General features: G+C 39.6%; 1 protein-coding gene across 1 annotated transcript; it reads right to left on the reverse strand.

The window, feature by feature from the left end:
- Positions 1 to 320: 320 nt before the first annotated feature.
- On the reverse strand, positions 321 to 19583 carry LOC139646010 (janus kinase and microtubule-interacting protein 2-like). Its single transcript, XM_071521906.1, is given in 23 exon segments — positions 321 to 371; positions 1533 to 1598; positions 2144 to 2296; positions 3648 to 3698; positions 3807 to 3884; positions 4572 to 4640; positions 4749 to 4814; positions 5411 to 5464; positions 5664 to 5765; positions 8061 to 8159; positions 8978 to 9040; positions 9797 to 9880; positions 10515 to 10643; positions 11747 to 11869; positions 12863 to 12919; positions 13216 to 13356; positions 14566 to 14712; positions 14919 to 15017; positions 15578 to 15787; positions 16134 to 16376; positions 17171 to 17254; positions 17256 to 17426; positions 19455 to 19583. Coding segments are annotated over 23 exon segments (2469 nt in total).
- Positions 19584 to 19963: the final 380 nt, after the last annotated feature.

The following is a 19963-nucleotide window of genomic DNA, read 5'->3' on the forward strand; positions in this document are numbered from 1 at the left end:
ACCAGGGTCAAATAATATTTCTAAGTGTTCTTTAGACTTTGCTTTCTAAAGGAGAGTGATGTTCTTTATCCACTTGACTATCTGTGGGAAAACAATGGAAAACCACATGGGTGCAATTTATCAGGACAATTCAAATTCAAAGAATAGTAGTTTTCACTTCATGCTTGCTGAACTACTGCTGCACCTTGGTTTCATTTGCATAGAATATTTGACCGCGGTCTGGAAGAGAGATGATGATGATGATGTTTTTTTGGGGTTTTTTTTGTGTTTTTCCTCAAAGCCCGCGGGACTCACCTCTGCTACAGGACACGCCAAAGACTTCAAGGCCAAAGGATAAAGGCAAGAGAAAAGAACAAGAACAGAAACAAAAACTGGAGAAGGCAAGAGAGAGAGAGAGAGAGAGAGAGAGAGGAGTAGGGAGAGAAAGAGGGAACAAAGAGAGTGAGCGAGTTAGAGGACCACTCCAGACATGTTAGTGACAGCAGAGGCAGACACATAGAGGTTCATGTTACACGGAAACTGGTACAGTATCAATAATGGAAGCGCTGCGTTCAGAGAGTACCTGTAACTTCAACACCTCAATACTGATTAGAACTTCAAACCTCAACACACTTCAAATCTCCATTCATGTTTAACCCGACGTTGAATAGACAAAACAGTTTTGACAAAAATACTTTAGGCCTTCGGTTGCATCAGTTGTAGTCACTCATATATATATATAACAGCTACTGCAGCTTTATGGCACAGATCATGAGGTTTGGTCTCCTGTACATAGTACTACAATAAGTACTACTACTGCACACCCCATCATGTCTGGTTCATTTGATGTTCAGTGGGTCATATGTCCAGCAGAATATTGCTTATCCAAACTCCATAAATAGAGTTCCTTTGGGAGACAGATTTTTGGGGGAAACGTGAAATGTATTGGCTATTCTGGGCCAAAATGTGAATGTACACAGTCTGAAATTATTACCTAACATTCAAAATCCTATCTAATCTTGATTTGGCAAGATTTCAGGTGAAAACACCATGTTAAGTGCTACAGCTTGTTAGCAAAGATCTTCAGAGAGCTAATGAGCTTGGTAGTACTTCATAGTAAGTTTTACTTGTAAGTAGTGCTGAATCAATTTAGTCGATCGACAGAAAACTAATCGATTATAATTTTGACAATCAATCGTTTTAGTCATTTATCAAGTAAAAATACCAAACATTTGCTGGTTACAGTTTCACAAATGCTAAGATTTGCTGCTTTTCTCCATTTTTTGGCTGCTGGTCAGACTAAGTAAGACATTTTAAGAATCAGTTTGGGTTCTGATAACTTGTGATGGGCATCTGTCATTATTTTTGACATTTTATAGACTAAATGATTAATAGATTAATCGAAAATATAATCAATAGATGAATCGATAATGGAAATAATCGTTAGTTGCAGCCCTACTTGTAAGCCATTGGTCTTTTTACAGTGTATGTATAATTTATTTGAAAGTTGAATTACTCATTTTACAACAAAAAAGCCTTCAAATGCAGCCTACCTTTTCCTCCAGGTCTTTTATCTGTCTCCTCTGGATGTCCGTCTTGTCTTCAAGGTCACGGATTCTCTGAAAACAATCGGAGAGAAGCAGGCCAGATGAGGAAGAGGCGTCTTGATGGATATGCAGGAGAAGGCAAACACCATGTACTTGTGACAGTGAGGAGTCCAATCTTTGACTCATCACCAAGCCTTTTTTTTTTTTGTGTTTTTTGTGTTTGTCCCTTGCTCACTTATGCGCTTTTGTTCATTTGTGTGCTTACATGGAGCATTAATATTCTTATTTTTTGCATTCAAGGCTAAAAATCCTTGTTCACAAGCCAAAAAAATGCAAACAACAAAGCAGTATTATTAGCATTGTGATATATTACCTACTCCCTAGATGTTTCTGTTGGAATTAGCTAACCTATTCTTCTCTATTGTGGAAATATGACTTTTTGTGTCAAGGAGGAGGAGAAATTCTATTAATGTTGATGCAGTTTGTACTGGTCGCCAATAGAGTTCATAGATTGCTTAATGCCCCTTTAATGTGACTCATCCAAACAAATTTTCACAAAACTACATCATATTAACACACACACACACACACACACACACACACACTCAGGGTCCCACCTGGTGCGCCTGATGCAGCAGCTCCATCCTCTCCTGGAGAATCTGGCAGTCGTACTCCCGGCTCTTCCTCAGCATCTGCCTCCTCAGCTTCTCCACCGCCGTCCGCAGCTCGTCCCGCTGCAGCTCGTCCAGAGGCTCGCCGTACTTTATCACCTGCAGCAAAGGGAAAGCAAGTTTCAAGAGTCAGGTAGAGTAGATACTATGGTAGATTTAAGAAGAAAAGAAAAAAAAAACGTTCTCTAGACATCATGAGTAATATCTCGTCTTACTATTCTTATACCGAGTCTCTGTGACGTTATGAATCTGATGAATGTCCATTGTCTTCATTTGTATTCATAACTTTATTTATTCTAATAAGCCTCTGTTGATTTAAGCTGTATTCATAATCTTCTGAGTCTCTATAGTCTTCTTAACATTCCCATATTTCCAAGAAACCATGCAAATCAGTCATGCAGACTTTTAATTGCACAAAAATGGCTTTGGTACCTGAGTTCGCCTAAATATTATAGGCAAACAATTTTAATGCTTTGTTTTAGCCTACTTAGGTGCCAGATGGGTGGGGTTTGCCAAAGCAATATTGACGAATGTGTCAATGCATAATCACAGGAATGTATTTTGAAAGCCATTTAATATACTTTTCTGTGACAAACTTCCTGATACCATCTGAAATGATGTCCTGATTTGATGAACCTCACCCATCTGGTATTCCAGGCATGTGATGAAAACATGCTAGGAATTATACACAAGCGCTATTTGACACAGATCTGTTTCCAAGAAGGAACAATGACATTACGTAGTAGTTATATATAAAATAAAAATTTGATAAGAAACTGATAATTTCTGAAAGAGTTTATTTTAAACTATTTATTGGGAAAAAAAGAGGCAGAGGTCGATTTGGTAACCAAAGTAATTATTCACTTATAAGGAAATTAGAGGAAGAAGTTATTTTTGTTAATTGTTGAATTATTTACTTATCTGTAATTTAATTAACCTTACAAGAAGACGGACATAAACAATTTTTGCCTGTTCAGGTGACATGGTGACCATGTTACCAAATCAACCTCTGACTCTAGTTTTCAAATAATTAGTTTATAATTTTGCTTTCCTTAGTTCCAGGAACTCTTAGGATTTATTTTAGAAATGATCTGATCTGACCAAACTGCCCTCTTCCTGTTTTCATATAACTGCTACATAATTTCACGGTTCTTTCTTAGAAACTCCTAAAGAAATTTCCAGGAATTTATCAGCTCTACCAACTGTACTGTTCCTCCATTTTCCTTATAATTATTACACAATGTCATGGTTCATGGTTCAAGAAATTAACAGTTACATAGCAACTCCTTTCTAGGAAAAATATTAGGAAATAGCAGACCTGGAATATAAAGTTACCGAAAAAACACTGACAAGACATCAAGACAATCTGAAGAAGCTATCCTCTTTGAAAATGTACTCTCAGAATATAATTTAACTGGATGTAAAATGTTGTACAGTAGTGTGTTATAACCTTGTCCTGCTGCAGAGCGTTATACAACGTCGCTTCCAACTCCTGAATTTGCTGTGGAGAGAAGAGAAGAAGAGCGGTTTTTACTTCTGATGACACACACACACACACACACACACATACAGTACATTCTCTCTCTCTCTCTCACTCTCTCTCTCTCACCATGTAGGCCTGGTCCAGGGCCTGTTTTCTGTAGTCCAGCTCCTCTTCTAGATATCCTTTCTGCTTGCAGAACATTTCCTGGATAGGGTGGGCAGGTCAGGGGCAGAGGTTAGAAAAAACAACACAAAAACAAAACATACAGTACTGTGCAAAAGTCTTAGGCACATGTAACAGAAAAAAAGTAAAGCGAAAATGCTTTCAAAAGTAATTAAATGAAAAGTTTCTAAATATCAAAAAATGTACTATAAAGAGCAGTCTACTGACACACTAATGCAGAAAAAAAATGAATAAACATCTAAGACACAATTTATATAAAAACTCTTGGCTGCCTAAGACTTTTGCACAGTACTGTACATCTACAGCTTTTTTCTAGTTCACTATGTGTTTGTAATATGATATTCTAAAATGCTTGACTGCGTGACTTTATGAATAAAAGAAGAAAAAAATCGTGTACTTCTGTATATTACTATATATAGAACCATTCATTATCCATTTAAAGCTATACTTCTTTACTATAAAGTTAAAAAACGGTTTGCACCAACTGCTTCTGTGTGTAGAATGGTTATACACTGGGCCATCAGTGGACAACCAGCAACAAAGTGACACACAGGGTCAAAAATCTATCCAGATGTTTTCCAGAAGCAACATGTTCCTGTGTGACTGAAGCAACAATGCTGAGGCAACTCCTTGGGTGTTACTGCCCATAGGAGTTGTCCAAAACGTTATGTTGTGTATCGCTGCCTTTGAAGCTTCATATTTCCTCACCATCTCTATCTCCAGGTCCATCATCTTCTGGTGCAGCGCTGCCTCGGTCCCTTCGATCTGCTGGATCCACTGGAGGGCGACAAACAGCAAAAACACAAGTCAGGTCAGTGCAGCAAAAGTCAGTCAGTCCCTTCAATTAAAATCACTGTTATCAGAGCAACTGGTTGATGCACTTACCTTTTCCGCTAGAGACAAAACAGTACTAGCTTGAATAATGGCCACTTGTTCCTCATTTCGTAGGTTCTATACAAGGGGAAAAATAGGTTTAATGACTTATAATAAATGATTTGCATAGTGTTTTAATAGCACTGTTATCTAAGTGATTTGTTATTTTATTTTAGTGCCAGCCCACATGGACTTACAAGACACTATACATTCAGTTGCATCGGTGTACAACGTAAAAAGAAACATATCAATATGAAAAACTCAAATGTCTTATATACAAAGTATTTTAAATTGTTTCCCATGCCTTACAAATAAAGTTTGCCACATATAATTGCCCTTTTCTGAAAAATAACTTCAGTCTTTCATAATCATCCAACCAAAAGATAACAACATAAATAGAAGACATTTTACTAAAATGTACATGCCTCATTTCATCATATAAGGGTAGAACACAAAATGGATTTCACTTTAAATTTCTACTTACATAACAGATAAGAGAAACAACAACTGTCCTGCTCTGCGCTACCACTGAATCTACCTCTTTCTATGGCTAAAGGTGAAGTACCAGACCTTAACTGAGCACAGAGAGATCTTTGGTTTTTGGGTTGGTTTTGCGTCACATATGGCTCTACGTTCTGTGGATATGTTGTGCTGTTAAAATCCATCTGACTTACCCCATTGTCTCCCAGGATATCTAGGAGTTTGATGAGATCAGGTATGCACACGTCCTGTGAAAAAGGGCAAACCACAGTTGGCATCAGAAATCACCATAATAACCTGTCAGTATCATACCAATAGCATATAATTTGAACTTTTATCCAAAACTTTGAAGGTGCCTTAATAAGATATTCTTCTTTCAATAGCATAAAAACATTTTATTTCCTCAGTAATTAATATGATAAAACAGGAGTTCCTCTGTCTGCGTACCTTGACCCCTTCCTTCATGCAGTAGATCTGCAGAGCGCTGACCCCCTCAGAGAAGGGATGCATCCTCAGGTGGTTGAAGGGAGGCGACCTCCTCTCACGCTCCTACAAAGAAACAGAAATACATGTAAAGTTGATTTCATTACACTAAGGGAAATTACAAAACGTGTCTTAGTCTCTGTTTCTAATCTTATGAATCTCTATTGTCTTTATACTGGTATCAAACCTGGATGAATTAGTATTTGCACTTTTAATGTCTTGTTTTAGCTTATAGGTGCCAGGTTTGTGCGGGTTGCCACATAGGACAATGCAATGAACAAGAGATAACAGTGATAACAATGATAAAACTTCTTTACACATTTGTATGAATGCAGACATGTAGAGCATATTTAATTTAAGTGGTAATCCATGAGATGTCTTGCCACACATCACTTGTCAATCAAACAGTGTGTCCAGTACTGTGATGTCTTTTTCTTTGGATTTTCTGTTGAAGTTTGAGTGTCTTATCATCACAATACATGAAGGAAATTCTGGGAAATACCTTTGGTGTCCCCTCCCACTGCTTTCAATATGTAACTACTTTAAATAAACCTTGGTATATAAATGGCAGTACCATATAGAGTTTCCCAAACAAAAATGATCTACTGACTACCAAACATTTCACAGCTGTGTGTTCAGTCCAGCACTGTGCTGTGATGTTTGAGCAGGTCACTCTCCTCTGTGCTCACTAGGTGGCGTCTTTATCCCTTACAATCTTGTTTCTGTATCTGCACTGCAGCACAGCGAGAGCACAAAGACCACCGTCAGCTAGATCTCCGCCTGACTGCTTGATTGACTGACTGGCAGACTGGCTGCCTGCCTGTCTGTATGGCTGAATGGCTGAGCTGACAAGCCGGTTACAACAGAGGAGAAAAACATAATTAATTACCGACAGCGATGGGTGAAAAGCTATAGCCCCTGATCTGGCATGCACAGCACGACGATGGCCTACATGTGGCTGGACACAGTTGCCGTGTGTGTTTGTGTGTGTGTGTCTGTGTGTGTGTGTGTGTGTGTGTGTGTACATATAGAATCATTCCACAACATGGGACTCTATTGATTTCCAGTCTAATGTGGACTTAATGCATTAAAGCTGTGCCACAAGTATCAAATCTAATCTCTATTCCATAATGTACAGTCTAATTTATTTATGTTCCCTACAATCCAAACTCGAACAACGCTCAGTCAGCAGAAATTCACTACTACTAGGTGCTCAGATACGTCCAAAGATGACAAACTAACAAAAATAAAAGGGAAGAAATAGGGACAAACAGGAAATAGGATGTACATGAAGGCCTTAGAAACAACTGCTGTTTCTGAGTTGTGGAAAAACTGAAATGTAAGGTGGGATCTAATCAGCATCTCTCTCGCACTGCTGCTATGTTTGAATTCTCTCTCTCTTTACAGAAAAGTATTTTTGGTGAATTAGTAAACAGCCTGCCACTTCTTTGCTGTGCACTTCATTTTCACATTCTTACCTGCTTACCTGCTTTTATTTGTCTTTTTCCCTGTAGAATGTTGAGATTTGCTTTGAATCAAAGTGTGTTTACTGTATGATAAAATGCCTCATTCCTACTTGAATTATTATTACAAACCCCCTGGATTTGCATGAAACTTTGTGGAAAGGTTGGTCATGAGGCAAGGAACAACTGATTAACTTTTCACACTGATTGGCCAACTGGGGCACGTGGCAGTGGGCGTGCCTTCCCACTAAAAGGCATATAACTTAAGAAAGGATTCACGTAGCACCATCAAACTTTGTGTGTCTATCAGTGTGTTTTGTGTGTATCAGCAGACATGAGAGTTAGGGTTGGATTATAGACATTCACTTACTGGAAAAACAAGCTATGAGATAATTCCAGTTGCATAAGAGCTTAGGCAAACCCAAAAGTGCAACAGCTTTTTTCAGTTATTCAATTCCCAAGATTTTCTGACTTGTTTGGGAAGGTAAAATTTTTGCTTAATTCAATTTGGACAAGGGCCTTGTCATAATTGAAAAAAATACCAGGGAAGGCAATTTCATTCTGAAGAAAAATTCTGATATGAGAGAATGAGCAAATTCTCTTCAGTCATGAGAGGGATGTTTACATGATGAATGCGCTGGCAACAATTGGAAACTTGGCAAAACGATATGGGTTCACCTCACACAACCTCGCAGGACGGAGGACATTTTTTTCAGGCTAGTAAAACGTTTTTTGGAACTCAGTGGGGTGTCCTGGGTTCACCTCACACACCCTGTTCAGTGAGTAACTTGAAATGAGTTTTGGGACTCGGGACGGTATCTTTACAATCATTTGGGCTCATCTCGCAGGAACTTATATCCTGTTAGTAAAATGTGTGCTGGAGATCTTTTGGGCTCACCTCTAGCTCCAGTATCCTGAACTCCAACAGTTCATTCTGGTCTTTGGAGTCCTGAAGCTCCTGCTGTAGCCGACCAGACTCTGAGTCTAACTTCTCCACCTGGACACGAGAGAGAGATCAGAATTAACGATGCGAGTTACAGAGGAAGAGGGAGGTTGTCAACTATGTTATTGTGTATGTCTTTACTTTGATATTGAGTATGACAGAGATGCGGTCAGTTGCCGTCACCAACCTGCCCATAATCATATTAGAGAACATCTTCAAGGGTATTATTGCTTTTATATAATGCTTATAACCAAGTGTAGTGTCTGTAAAGTTTTCTGTAAAGTAGTGTGCACATCTAAGAAAAAAACAAGGTCACACACATCCCAGTTGCCAAAAGATTTAACATCGCAAAGGGTTGTTTTGGCCAGTCTGATTGGCTAAAAGTGTGTTCTGATTGATCAAAGATGTGTTCAAACTGTACTGAAAACATTACATAATTTTTATGGGAATTCTGAAAAAAATACAATTTTCATGTGATTTATGGGAATTATCCATGATGTGTGATCCATGATGTGACACAGAGGTGAAATTAACCATTCAGGAGACAAAACAATGGGATTATCAGCACAGTTTCAACACACATTTGACCAATCAGATTACTTGGATGAAACTATCTGTTGTACAGACACAGACAGATATAGATGTACTTTAATCTGGCCCCCCGGGAGGAAATTTGGGTGTCACCCAGCAGCATTACATAAACAACATATAACATTAACAAAACAATAACAAATACAGACAGTTCAGCACAGCAGGAAAATTGAGATAAATATATAAAAAAACAGTGATAACTACAAACTTATCAAAACCACAAAAGGCAGACCTAATACTGCAGCTATGTGATTATTACAAAACAGTAAGTTGAGTCCAACCTTCTCTAATAGCTCCTGATTCCTTCGTAGGAAGAGCTGCTTCTCCTCCACCCATCTGGAGTCCTGATGGGGCAGAAGCAGTTAATGGTTAAAATCAACACTATTTCTAAAAAGAAAAACAATTGGAAAATATAATTTGAAGTGTTTAGTTTCAAGATGTATCCCCAGTTAGAAAAAAAGTGACATATACTTATGAGTGTTGGCACAACAGTTAAGTCAATTGTGGTGGTTTTAAGAGGATAGTTCATCATTCTCATCATTCATCATCAGTCTCAACTCACTATATTTTAGAGATACTGAATGATTCAGGTAATGTTTTTATTTTTTTCCCCCACATGGATCATGTTTTGGAAATTAACTCTTCAGTTGGAAAACATCATATCTGCCACAAAGTCACTGGTCTAGTGAGTTGTCAGTCTAGAAAGGCGAAGTGAGATTTTTTGTTACGCCAAAAGTGTTTCACTCCAAAGCCGGAACTGTACGGTTTAATTTGATTTCAAACAGTGGATTGAGATTTCATGTCATGCCAATCATGTTCTTCTCCAGGCAGGAACGATAATACTTCATTCAGTTTCAAATGGTGATACAAAAAATGGTCTCCACTGCAACCTGGCCCATGTGAGGTTGCCCTTCAGCTCAAAAAACGTCTTTGTTTGGGTCAAATCAGAGCAAAACTAACATCCTACAGGCTTCAGGTTGTTGGCTGCATGAAAGAAATTTCACATAGAGGCATGCGTGTTGTATGTTCATGCTTGTGGACATATACATGTGTGTGTTTGTAGATGTGTGTACATGAGTGTGTAGTGGTGAGTTCTCTACCTGTCCTTTCAAGGTCAGTTCCTTCTCCAAGTCCTCTATTTTGGCCTTGTACCTGAGAATGTCTGCATGGAGCTGCTCCTGAGCCTGAAACAGCAGCAAAACAACAACACCTCCATTAGCCAAAGGAAACTGTATTGAAACTTAGAGCTGCACTAGTTGAGATTTTTCCGTAAAAATCCACCCGTTGTATCAGCCTAAATCACAACCAGGGGCTGCAACAGAGAAGAGCATTCCAACCCCCACTAATTAAATTAAATTTGTACCATAGATTCACCCAAATAAATGTTGGTGTCAGGTAAGAGTGAAATACAGAAGTTGCTCCTAAACAGCAATGAGCAAATGCTCTATCCAGAGAAAGCAAGACTGACCAACGATGTTTTAACTTCTTCAGTACCTCCACCTCAACCAGCTACTAACACAGTAGGACTTTTAAGTCCTTGGTTGACAAAGTAATAAAACTTGTACAGACTGGATCCTGGAGATATTGAATGATAAAAAAATGATAAAATGTGTAGAATATATGTTGACTCTCAAACGTCAGCTGCTGTTTAACGGGAGGTGTGTGTGTGTCTTGTGTTTGTGTGTGTGGTCATAGTCTCTTGCAGTGTTGGAATTAATCATTATGTAATTATGGCCTAACCAGAATTTTCTTGCCACCATCACCACTAGTTAACTGCCCTGCTTAATGACCTGTTTTTCCGTCAATACAGTATTGTACCTTGGCTTCCATCTCGGCGTCCAGTATGCCTCCCTTCTGCTCCTGCAGCAGGGCGTAGGCTCGCTGTAAGGCCTGATACTCCCTGGTCAGCTGACGGAAACGCAGCTCCGATTCCTCATTGGCCAAACCCTTGTTTGATAAACACAAGTTAAAGGTTACGGTTGCTTTGGTACTGGGCTAATATGCCTACTTTGTTGCAATTTCATGGGTTTGATGGAAAGGACAGAAGACAACGCGAAACAACACTTGACAACAAGTAGATGATATGGGTTCACATAAAAATGGAGTTTAAAGTGCATGAACTGTTGCATCAGTAAATACAAACATACATATATCTACACACATGATCACCTATTTACATAGAAATTGACACACACTTATATACCTAACACACACAGCTGATAGATGGTCCAAGAGGCAAACCTGTAGAACAACAATAGCTGGATGTGTGTACAACACACAGTTTCATGTCTCTAGGATCAATGGTTGCAGAGTTGTGAGCTTTGGAAATTTTTACCGGTAGTTACAGTGGCACCATCTGGAATATTGCTGACATAATTGATTCTGCACATCTCTGTAAGTAGTAGCTACACATTAATGCTTGAATGGAGTTGATATCTTGAAGTATGTTCAGGTTACGCAAGTCCAAAGTTTTGAGTGGAAGAGTGAATAAAGAAAGAAAAAATAAAGAACTACAACAACACAGGTGTTCTAGCCACCAATAAATAAAGAACTACAAAACATAAGCAGAGGTAAGGGCCTACATCTGAAATGATTTAGTTGAAAAAATTGCCATGTCAGAGAGAAGCGTGATTACAGACACACTGGTAAACACTCTGCAAAGTGTTTATCACATAGTCTGAGCCTAAGTTACACCACGAAAACCGATTGATAGGGAACAATGTCTTCGCTTTCATCCTTGATGTACAACCAAGGTACAGATTATCAACATACTAATCTGTGTGACACTCAATGAGCAAGACAAGGGGGAACAACACAAGACAAAACCATCAGAAGTCAGGAACTACACAAAAATTCAAAACAAACATTTTAGAATAGCTAAGCCAGGCTGAGAACCAAGGTTCACAGTTTCATCCTTGATATTATTCTTTCACGGTTTCACACTTGATGAGTCTAAATGGCGTTCCAGTCTTTGTGATGCTCAACAGCTACAGAAACAGGAGATAAACTCGTACTCATGCCGATGTGATGGATACCAGACAAGTTCTCACCTCATCCAGATCGTCGTCAGGTGTGGCGGGGGTTCGGTCCATCCGAAACGAAGCCACTGAGGAAGACTCCGAGTCCATCGACTCCTCATCATAGCCGAAGAAGGTGTCTACTACGATGTGCCTCTGCAGAAGAGGTGGATGAAAGATTTATCTCATGATGAATCTCAAGATTTCTCATGATGAATCTCAAGATTTCTCAAGATGTCTCAGATTTATCCCATGACCTTTGATGACAGATGTTCAATGACCAGTATCCTCATTTACATCTTATTGTAGCTTATTTTATCCTTATTTCATCCTGTATTAACCTCAGGTCAAAGTGCTAAGTGTCAGAATGAAGAGTTTTGTTTTCTGTGTTATTATATTAACCTTTCTACCAGCTCTACTTCTACAGGACTCACAAGTTTGCTTAGCTACATTTAAAACCATTAGCCTAGAAACAATATCAGCATTACACAAAGTTTTAAAAAGTGTTGTAAGGGGATCACTGGCTCAGCTGGCTAAGGACATACCATATACACATACATATGTATATATTCATCATGATAAGGCTCTTTGATAAAGACTTCTTGAAAAGATTTCCACCAAAACGGACTTTTAGGAAGCTGTTTTACCTGCTTTCAATTGTCTTTTCCCAGTAGAACGTTGAGATTTGCTTTGAATCAAAGTGTGTATATACTCACTGCCTCATTCCTACTTTTATTATTATTACAAACCCCTGTCTAACTCCACTGGGTTATGTTTTCACCCCATTCAATCTGTTTGGCTGTTTGGCTGTTAGCAGAATATTTCAAAAAGTTATGAATGGATTTGCATGAAACTTTGTGGAAAGATTGGTCAACAACAACTGAGTCACTTTTCACACTGATTGGCCAAAGGAGGGCGTGGCAGTGGGGCTTCGCACTAATAGGTATATAACTTAAGAAAGGATTCACGTAACACTATCAAACTTTGTGTGTCTATCAGCAGACATGAGGGTTAGGGTTGGGTTACAGACATTCACTTACTGGAAAACCAAGCTATGAGATAATTCCAGTTGCATAAGAGTTTGGACAAACCCAAAAGAACAGCTTTTTTCATTTGACAAATAGCCAGAAACAATTCAATTTCTTGTACCTTTATTGGCCTGGAACTTCGTTTATGCCTCTTCTTTCTTAAAAGTTTTTCTCTATCCTGGAAAAAAGACAGATGGAAAAGGCATTAACACACTGTATATAAATACATATAAGATTTTCTGAGTATTTTGCGTAACAAGTTACATTAGGCTTATCTTCTTTCTCTTAGAAAATTCATTTAGAAAAAAAATTGCTTGCAAACTTGCATTTTGACAAACGTCATAACAGACACTAATTTGCTCAACAAGTTGCACATGGCATTCTCTCTTTAATACATTAAGTGATTAAGCACATTATAGTATAGATCCTGCCTTGTGGTCCATTTCAAATCCCCCCCCATATAGAAGAACTTACTCTTGTCAGCTCATCAATCATGCTCTGTTGCTCCAGGACCTGAAGCTTGAGAAAGGCGATCTCCTGGTCATCATGGGCCTGGTCCAGGTCATTCAGAGACTTCAGCTTCTTCAGCGGAGGGTGGGAGCTGATCTTCTCCTTCTGCAGACAGAGGAAACACAGAGAGAAGACCTCTAACATCACTACGTCAGTCACTCAATCTGCTCAAATGTCCTTGTACCCACAGACCAATCTGTAGTAAAACAAACTAAGATACGCCAAGTGGTTGAATGGGTAAAGCCTGGTGACTGTGCTGTCAAGGAGTTTAGGAGTTCAAGTCACACTGGGTCCAACCAGGCTAGAAATAAAATGTACTGTGAGGTGCTTTGGATAAAAACATGGCAAATAAGTGTCATGTACTGTAATAAGCTGTTGGGCAAATGTCTAAAGATATGGACATGAACTGGTCTTTAAGAAGATGTGATTGCTGCAGCACTTGCAGTACTGAGAACAATGATTTTTATTGTTCTCAGAACTGTAAACACTGCAGGATCTTCTTTTCCCAAGTGTTAATTGCCCATTCCACTTACCTTGCTAGTGGGTAGTGTGCCAGAATGCCATTTAAACATGAAATGTGATTACAAACACTTCACTAATACTATCAGACCACTTTGAGGACAGGACATCATTGAGACTACTCTTATGCTGCTCCATTGGCAGGTCGAATTTGTGGACACTCTCAAGATTTGCTAAGGCTACTATTTGTATTCACAAGCCATTCTGCACACATTAAAAGTCACAAGGCACGTTACAATTAACACTGAAAAGATCTGGAAAAGATCTTAACATTGAAAACATCATAAATATCTAGCATATCATTCACATTTTCCCAGGAATCGCAGTATATAACTGAATATTAGATTAGATTAGATTAGATTAAATTCAACTTTATTGTCATTGCACAGAGTACAAGTACTAAAACAACGAAATGCAGTTTAGCATCTAAACTGCATTTCTAATGCTGAATATAACTGAATGTAACTGTTCCACTTTACGACAGAAATACAAATGTGGACTTCTGACAACTTCTGACATAAAATTACACACAGTCACACGTGTTCCACTGACCTTTAAGCAATTGTACTAGAAGCAACAGATTTAAGTAAGTGCCATGTTCAATGGCGCCTTAAGGGAAGAAAGACCCTACTACCCTAGCTACTTCTTCACTTTCCCTGTGGTCACAGGTCAAATACATTTCTAATCGAACAGACTAAAGCCTCATTCTATGAATTATATTTAATTATTGTATCCAACAGATGTTGGATATTAAAAATCCAACATCTGTGTAAAAAGAAAGGACTTGGTGCTGACCATCTCCAGGTTCTCCTTGGCCAGGCTCTTGAGTTTCTCCTCCAGCCTCTGGAGAGTCTGGGTCAAGTCGTCATTCCTCTTACTCAGCAGCTTGTTCTTGTCCAGCAGTGGCTTGCACTGCTTCTCCGACTCTCGCACTCGCTTCAGCTGGCAGAGAGAAAGGGACACAAGGAAAAATTAAAAAGGTGACAGGGAGCGATAGAGTGTTAGTGACTGACATGAGGAAGGTAAACATCCAAGGAAAGACCAAGACATAGAGGAAAGGTGGAGTGATTAAGTCTTAAGTTCTTTTGAGGGTTTTTTAATCATGTGTTTCTTGATCATAGAGATCCATGTTAATTAGCTGGTCATACCAGTTCGTTCCTCTCATCCACTAGCAGCGAGTTGCGGTCCTCCAGTTTGCGTATGGTGGAGTTGAGTTCAGCAACACGCCTCTGATTTCTCCTCAGGTCCTGACGAAATATAACAAAATGAAACAATAATTGTCTCACTAATACAGCCACTAGTCACAGGTAAAAATAATAATAATAATAATGCATGTTACAATACCAGTCAAAGTTTTGGACACACCTGATTGAATGTACTAAGTTTTTCATTATCTTGAAGCCATTTTGATCTAAAGGCTTATGCTTAAATGCTTGAAATTTGTTTCTTAGACAAATATAAACAGTGAGGTTGATGCCTATGTATGAATTTCTTCCCAAAGCCTTTGCCTTTCCATCAAGGCAAAGGGTGGCTACTTTAAAGAATCTAAAATATAAGATAGTTTTGATTTGATTAACATTTTTTGGTAACACAATTCCATTTGTGTTATTTCATAGTTTGATGCCTTTACTATTATTCTAAAATGTGGAAAATAGTAAAAATAAAGAAAAATGTGGTGTGTCCAAACTTTTGACTGGTAGTGTATATAAGCTACTTTTTAATAAATATCAAATCTTAAAAGTCTTACAGGGGGAAAAAAAATATTTTAGGAAGTAAATCCCACATTTAGCTCCCTCTTCCTACTTACTGGGCTGCCACAGTGCTCGGCCCCATCCCCTGCCCGCCCGGGGATTTCCCTTTTGGGGCTTCCCAGGCCGCACTCTGCCTCCTTGACAAGGAACAGTTGTTCATCCAGGGCATCCTTCTGCAGCTGCAGCTTCTGTAGGAAACCTGCTGTTGACTCCAGTTCCTTCTCCAGAGCAAAGATGGTGCGGTCTTTAGACTTGATTTCATCCACCTACAGCGAGGAGAGAGGAAATGATGCTAGAACATCACTTTGAATCTGCAGATTTTTGTTTCACTAATCAGTTACTAATCACAACTACACAGAATGTGTAGAACATTAGGGGCACCTGCTCAAAATAGACTAAATGAATGGATCCAGGTGAGAACTTTAATCCCTAATTGATTCACCGTCTAAATCCTCTTCTGGGATTAAGGGGAGATGTAGATGAATGTGTAGGGGAGGGGACAATTGACAATTTAAGCCTGAGGACAAGTGTGGCAGGGACTGTGTAAAAATGGGTGCCACTCAAATATTAGGAGGGTGTTGATTTGTATTCACTAGCAGCAATTGTGCGTACCAGTCTGCGGATGTCCTTCTCGCAGTCCCACTTGATCTTGGAGATCTGCTCCTGGTGCTGCTGGTGCTCCACCCTCAGGTCGCCGGCCTTCATTTTGTCGGCTTGGATCATGTTGCTGAGAGCCTCGTCCGTCTGCTTCTTGGTGCTCTTCAGCTCCACTATCTCCTGCAGGAGCTTCACTCTCTCCTGGTCGAAGAACCGGCGCGCCTCCTCCTTGGCTTCTAGGGTGAGCGCGGTGCGCACCTATAGGAGCAGGGTGAGGAGGAGGGGGAGCAAGTTAGAGAAAGACAAAGGGCAGCAATGGCTGAGAACAGCGGATTGCATGGATCTTCACAACTTACAACTTGGCTGTTCAACAGTATAGACGTGGTTACTTTCTGTGCTGTCTTTAAATGAAAATAAAAATGTAACCACTGATACAGTACATATCTGATCAATTATATGTTTATAAATTGTCAACTAACCATAATATCTAGTGAGCACACATCTGGCACAGTGGCCATTCATTACCTAGCCAGTAGCTAGTAGCTAGCAGCTAGCCTTAGTAGCCTATTGGCATGTTAACAATAACATTGCTTGGCTAAATTAGCTTACGAGTTGCTAACAAAGTAAAAAAAAAAAAACTGTTTAGGTTAACTGAGCTGACTTTTTTCAAGCTGCAACTCAGTGACAACTAGGCCTATCTTTTTTTTTTACCTTAGCCTTTACTCCAAAACACTCACAGTAACCTATTTGAACACAAATTTACCTTATCATTCACTTTTACTTACATTCAGTTTTACTTAAATTCACATTCACTTACATTTATTTATAACATAGCTGAATGGACCTATACTCACAACATGACTATCTTTTTCAGACACAGTATCTTTGTTTTTCTAGCCCAGCTGTTATTAGTCATTCTTTGCGCAAAGCTAATTGTCCAATGGACCTCCATGATGATGCCAGCTGTGGTTGCTAGGAGATCTGAGAAGCAACTGCAAAGCCTATCGTTTCTTGAATCAAACGCTAGCTCCACTCTCCTTGCCCAACCTCACCTTCTCTCCACTGCCATCGCGCATGGCACTTATGGCAGCCTTGAGTCTCTGGTTCTCCTGGTCTTTGATCTTGGCGTGGCGGGCCCAGCTCCTGCTCGTGCTGCCGCATCAGGTTTTCCCTGAGAGCCTGGAGCTCCTTCTGCTTTTCCTCATGCCACTTGGCCCGCTGCTCCGTTAGTGTGGCTGTGTGGCGGTGTTGCTCCTGCTCTCGCACTCGCTTCACCTCCTGCACCTTGTCGCGCTCCAGCTTGCTCACCTTTGGGGAAAATGAGACAGAAAGATGAGTGAAGGAATCAGGTTGTAGCGTTATTGGACATACCTACTATCCATATCTCAGTTGTCTCACCATGCAGACATCAATCATCGTTTAAGAACATCTGGCTTTGTGGTTTAACATTTTTTTTCTTTCCTTGATTTAGCTAAACTGGACCTTGGACCTTTGGATTAGTTAATCAGGTTGCAACAATCCTACAAGGCTGGACCCTCAAAGGTCAAGCAAAAATGATTAGCACTGGCCTTGCCCAATCAAAAAGCCACTTCTGTGCAAATGTATTTTGACCATTTTTTGGGATACTACAAATATCCCAGAAGGGGATATTTGTCTTTGTGCCTGCCTACTTCCACAAGGAGGTCAGCAAAGAGTCAGCTACAATGGCCCTGAAGCTGGTAGGTGCTTGCTAAAGGAAACTCCATGAAGGTGGACACTTGGGGTCATAGGGGATCAAAGCTGGGGCCTTTGAGTTACAGAGTGGTCTCTTTAACCTATAGACATAATGCCATGTGCTTTTAAAATCAGCCATGGGTTTTGTAAGTACCAAAGTTAATTAATTGTCATACTATCCTGGGAAATGGAGCTTCATTTGAAAAAACAATACGAGGGTGGTCATACTGTGAGTTGAAACGACTTCCACCTGCCTTTGCTGATGTTGCCAGTTTTATACATGTGCCAATGTAAAATTTGCTGACAACACTGTTTTATGTATGTACAATGTTGTACAATACCCAATATGTACAATGTCCAAATTGGGTTTGGGTTAAATATTTAACCCAGAAGAAGTACTTAAAAAGGGTTTCATAAGACAGATGTATGGAGTAGCTGTGCGTTATGTCATGTGGCAATATATTATAGTTTACTATATGAATGCATATGTGCCATGTCAAGTAAAACATCAACATTGACAAGTGTTCTACCATTAACTGAACATGTGCCATATGTGCAGATCACCTAAAGACAAGGCTGTCATATATATCTTGTCACAAGATGGCCTTCTACATCTAGAGCCCTGTTCATTTCCCAAAATGCAGTTTGACTTTAAATCTACATTATGTAACTTTTTCACGGTAAAATACTGCCTTACAGTCAATCTAAGTAATGTGTTGGGGCTCCAACACATTACTCAGTAAATCCACTGAGCAGCGTTGCATGAAACCACCTAGTTTGTGGCGTGAAAATTTGCACAGGAATCCACATCTGGTGGTATAGAGCCACTAACTATGCTAACGCGGCTATCCAGTGAATTAACAAGTGGACCCACCTTTCTTGATGAAAAAAATGTGTACATGCCTTTCTTTTTCCTCTCTTTCCTTACTTTACTCTTCTTTTTTTTCACCTTCTCTTGCTACTGCTGTGATTTTCCATTCCTGACGTGACACTGACACAGACACTGGTTGTAAAGCTTTAATTTATCTACTGGGTTTCAAGACAGACCAGCGTTGGAGCCATGGTGTTAGATTTACCCATCAACACACCACACAAACAAATTGTGCTGTGAGATGGTATGATTAAAAAGCAATTTGGACACTTCACACACTTTTATTCAAGGTATAGTTTTACTTGCACATACTGTAAATCTGTTAATGGATATGCTCATGCCACTTTCTAGATGGAATTCCAAGCATTATGTTGAAGGATTTACAGATGGTGATAGATGATAACTGCCCATATAGCTATTCTGGATTCAAAAGAAGTTTAAAATAAGTTCTCAACTGCTCTTGTGAAGTAGAATAGACCAGACTGAAACATCAAAAGCACTATAGCGTCATCGTTACACAAGGGATTATATTTGGTGCCCTGGCAATGCCGATCTTAAAGTTGGCACATTAGGGTTCATCTCTAATTAGTTTATATTGGCAGTGACCTAAAAGCCTTTGAATGCCCAGGGCAAAGCTACAGAAGCTAAGTTTGCCACGCATGTGCCAAAGGAAAATAAACAGAATCAAAATGAGAACTGGTACATGCCAGACATCTGTTTATGGATCACCCATGTGTGTTCTGATACCGTACCTTGCATTTTTCTTGGTGCAGCTCTATCTGAATGTCAGTCAGCTTGGACCTGAGATCTTCGTTGGCTGCCTGTAGGGCTGAGATGAGCGCTTCGGGCTTCTCGCCCTTCGCACGCCCTTTCTTGGCCATTGAGTCAAATACTAGAGAAGCTCCTCCGATGCTTTCATTGAGACTTCACAGAAACTTTCCTAGGCCCTCCCGAGGTTTCCAGTTCCTCCTCTTCCTCATTCTTCTAGTAGACACAAGGGCTGCGGGTAAAGAGAGAGAGAGCGAGAGAGAGAGAGAGTGAGAGAGACCTAATCAGTTAACAGGCCTAATCATTCTTATTCTTACTTGTTTTCTGTTATTGTCCTTAGGAATATGCTTTGGGAATACTGTACTGTATATGGTAATGCCAATAAAGCCTCATGTAATTGAACTGAATTGTTTTTCCGGAACAATTTTCCAGATAAGATCACCCTCAGTTTCTAGGAATAATAAAAAGACATCACATATGCGACATATACTGT

Source organism: Centroberyx affinis, unplaced genomic scaffold (assembly GCF_046629955.1).
Source record: "Centroberyx affinis isolate AG114_WGS23_722 - 3 ecotype Tasmania unplaced genomic scaffold, CSIRO-AGI_Caff_v1 ptg000941l_1, whole genome shotgun sequence".
Classification (NCBI taxonomy): domain Eukaryota; kingdom Metazoa; phylum Chordata; class Actinopteri; order Beryciformes; family Berycidae; genus Centroberyx; species Centroberyx affinis.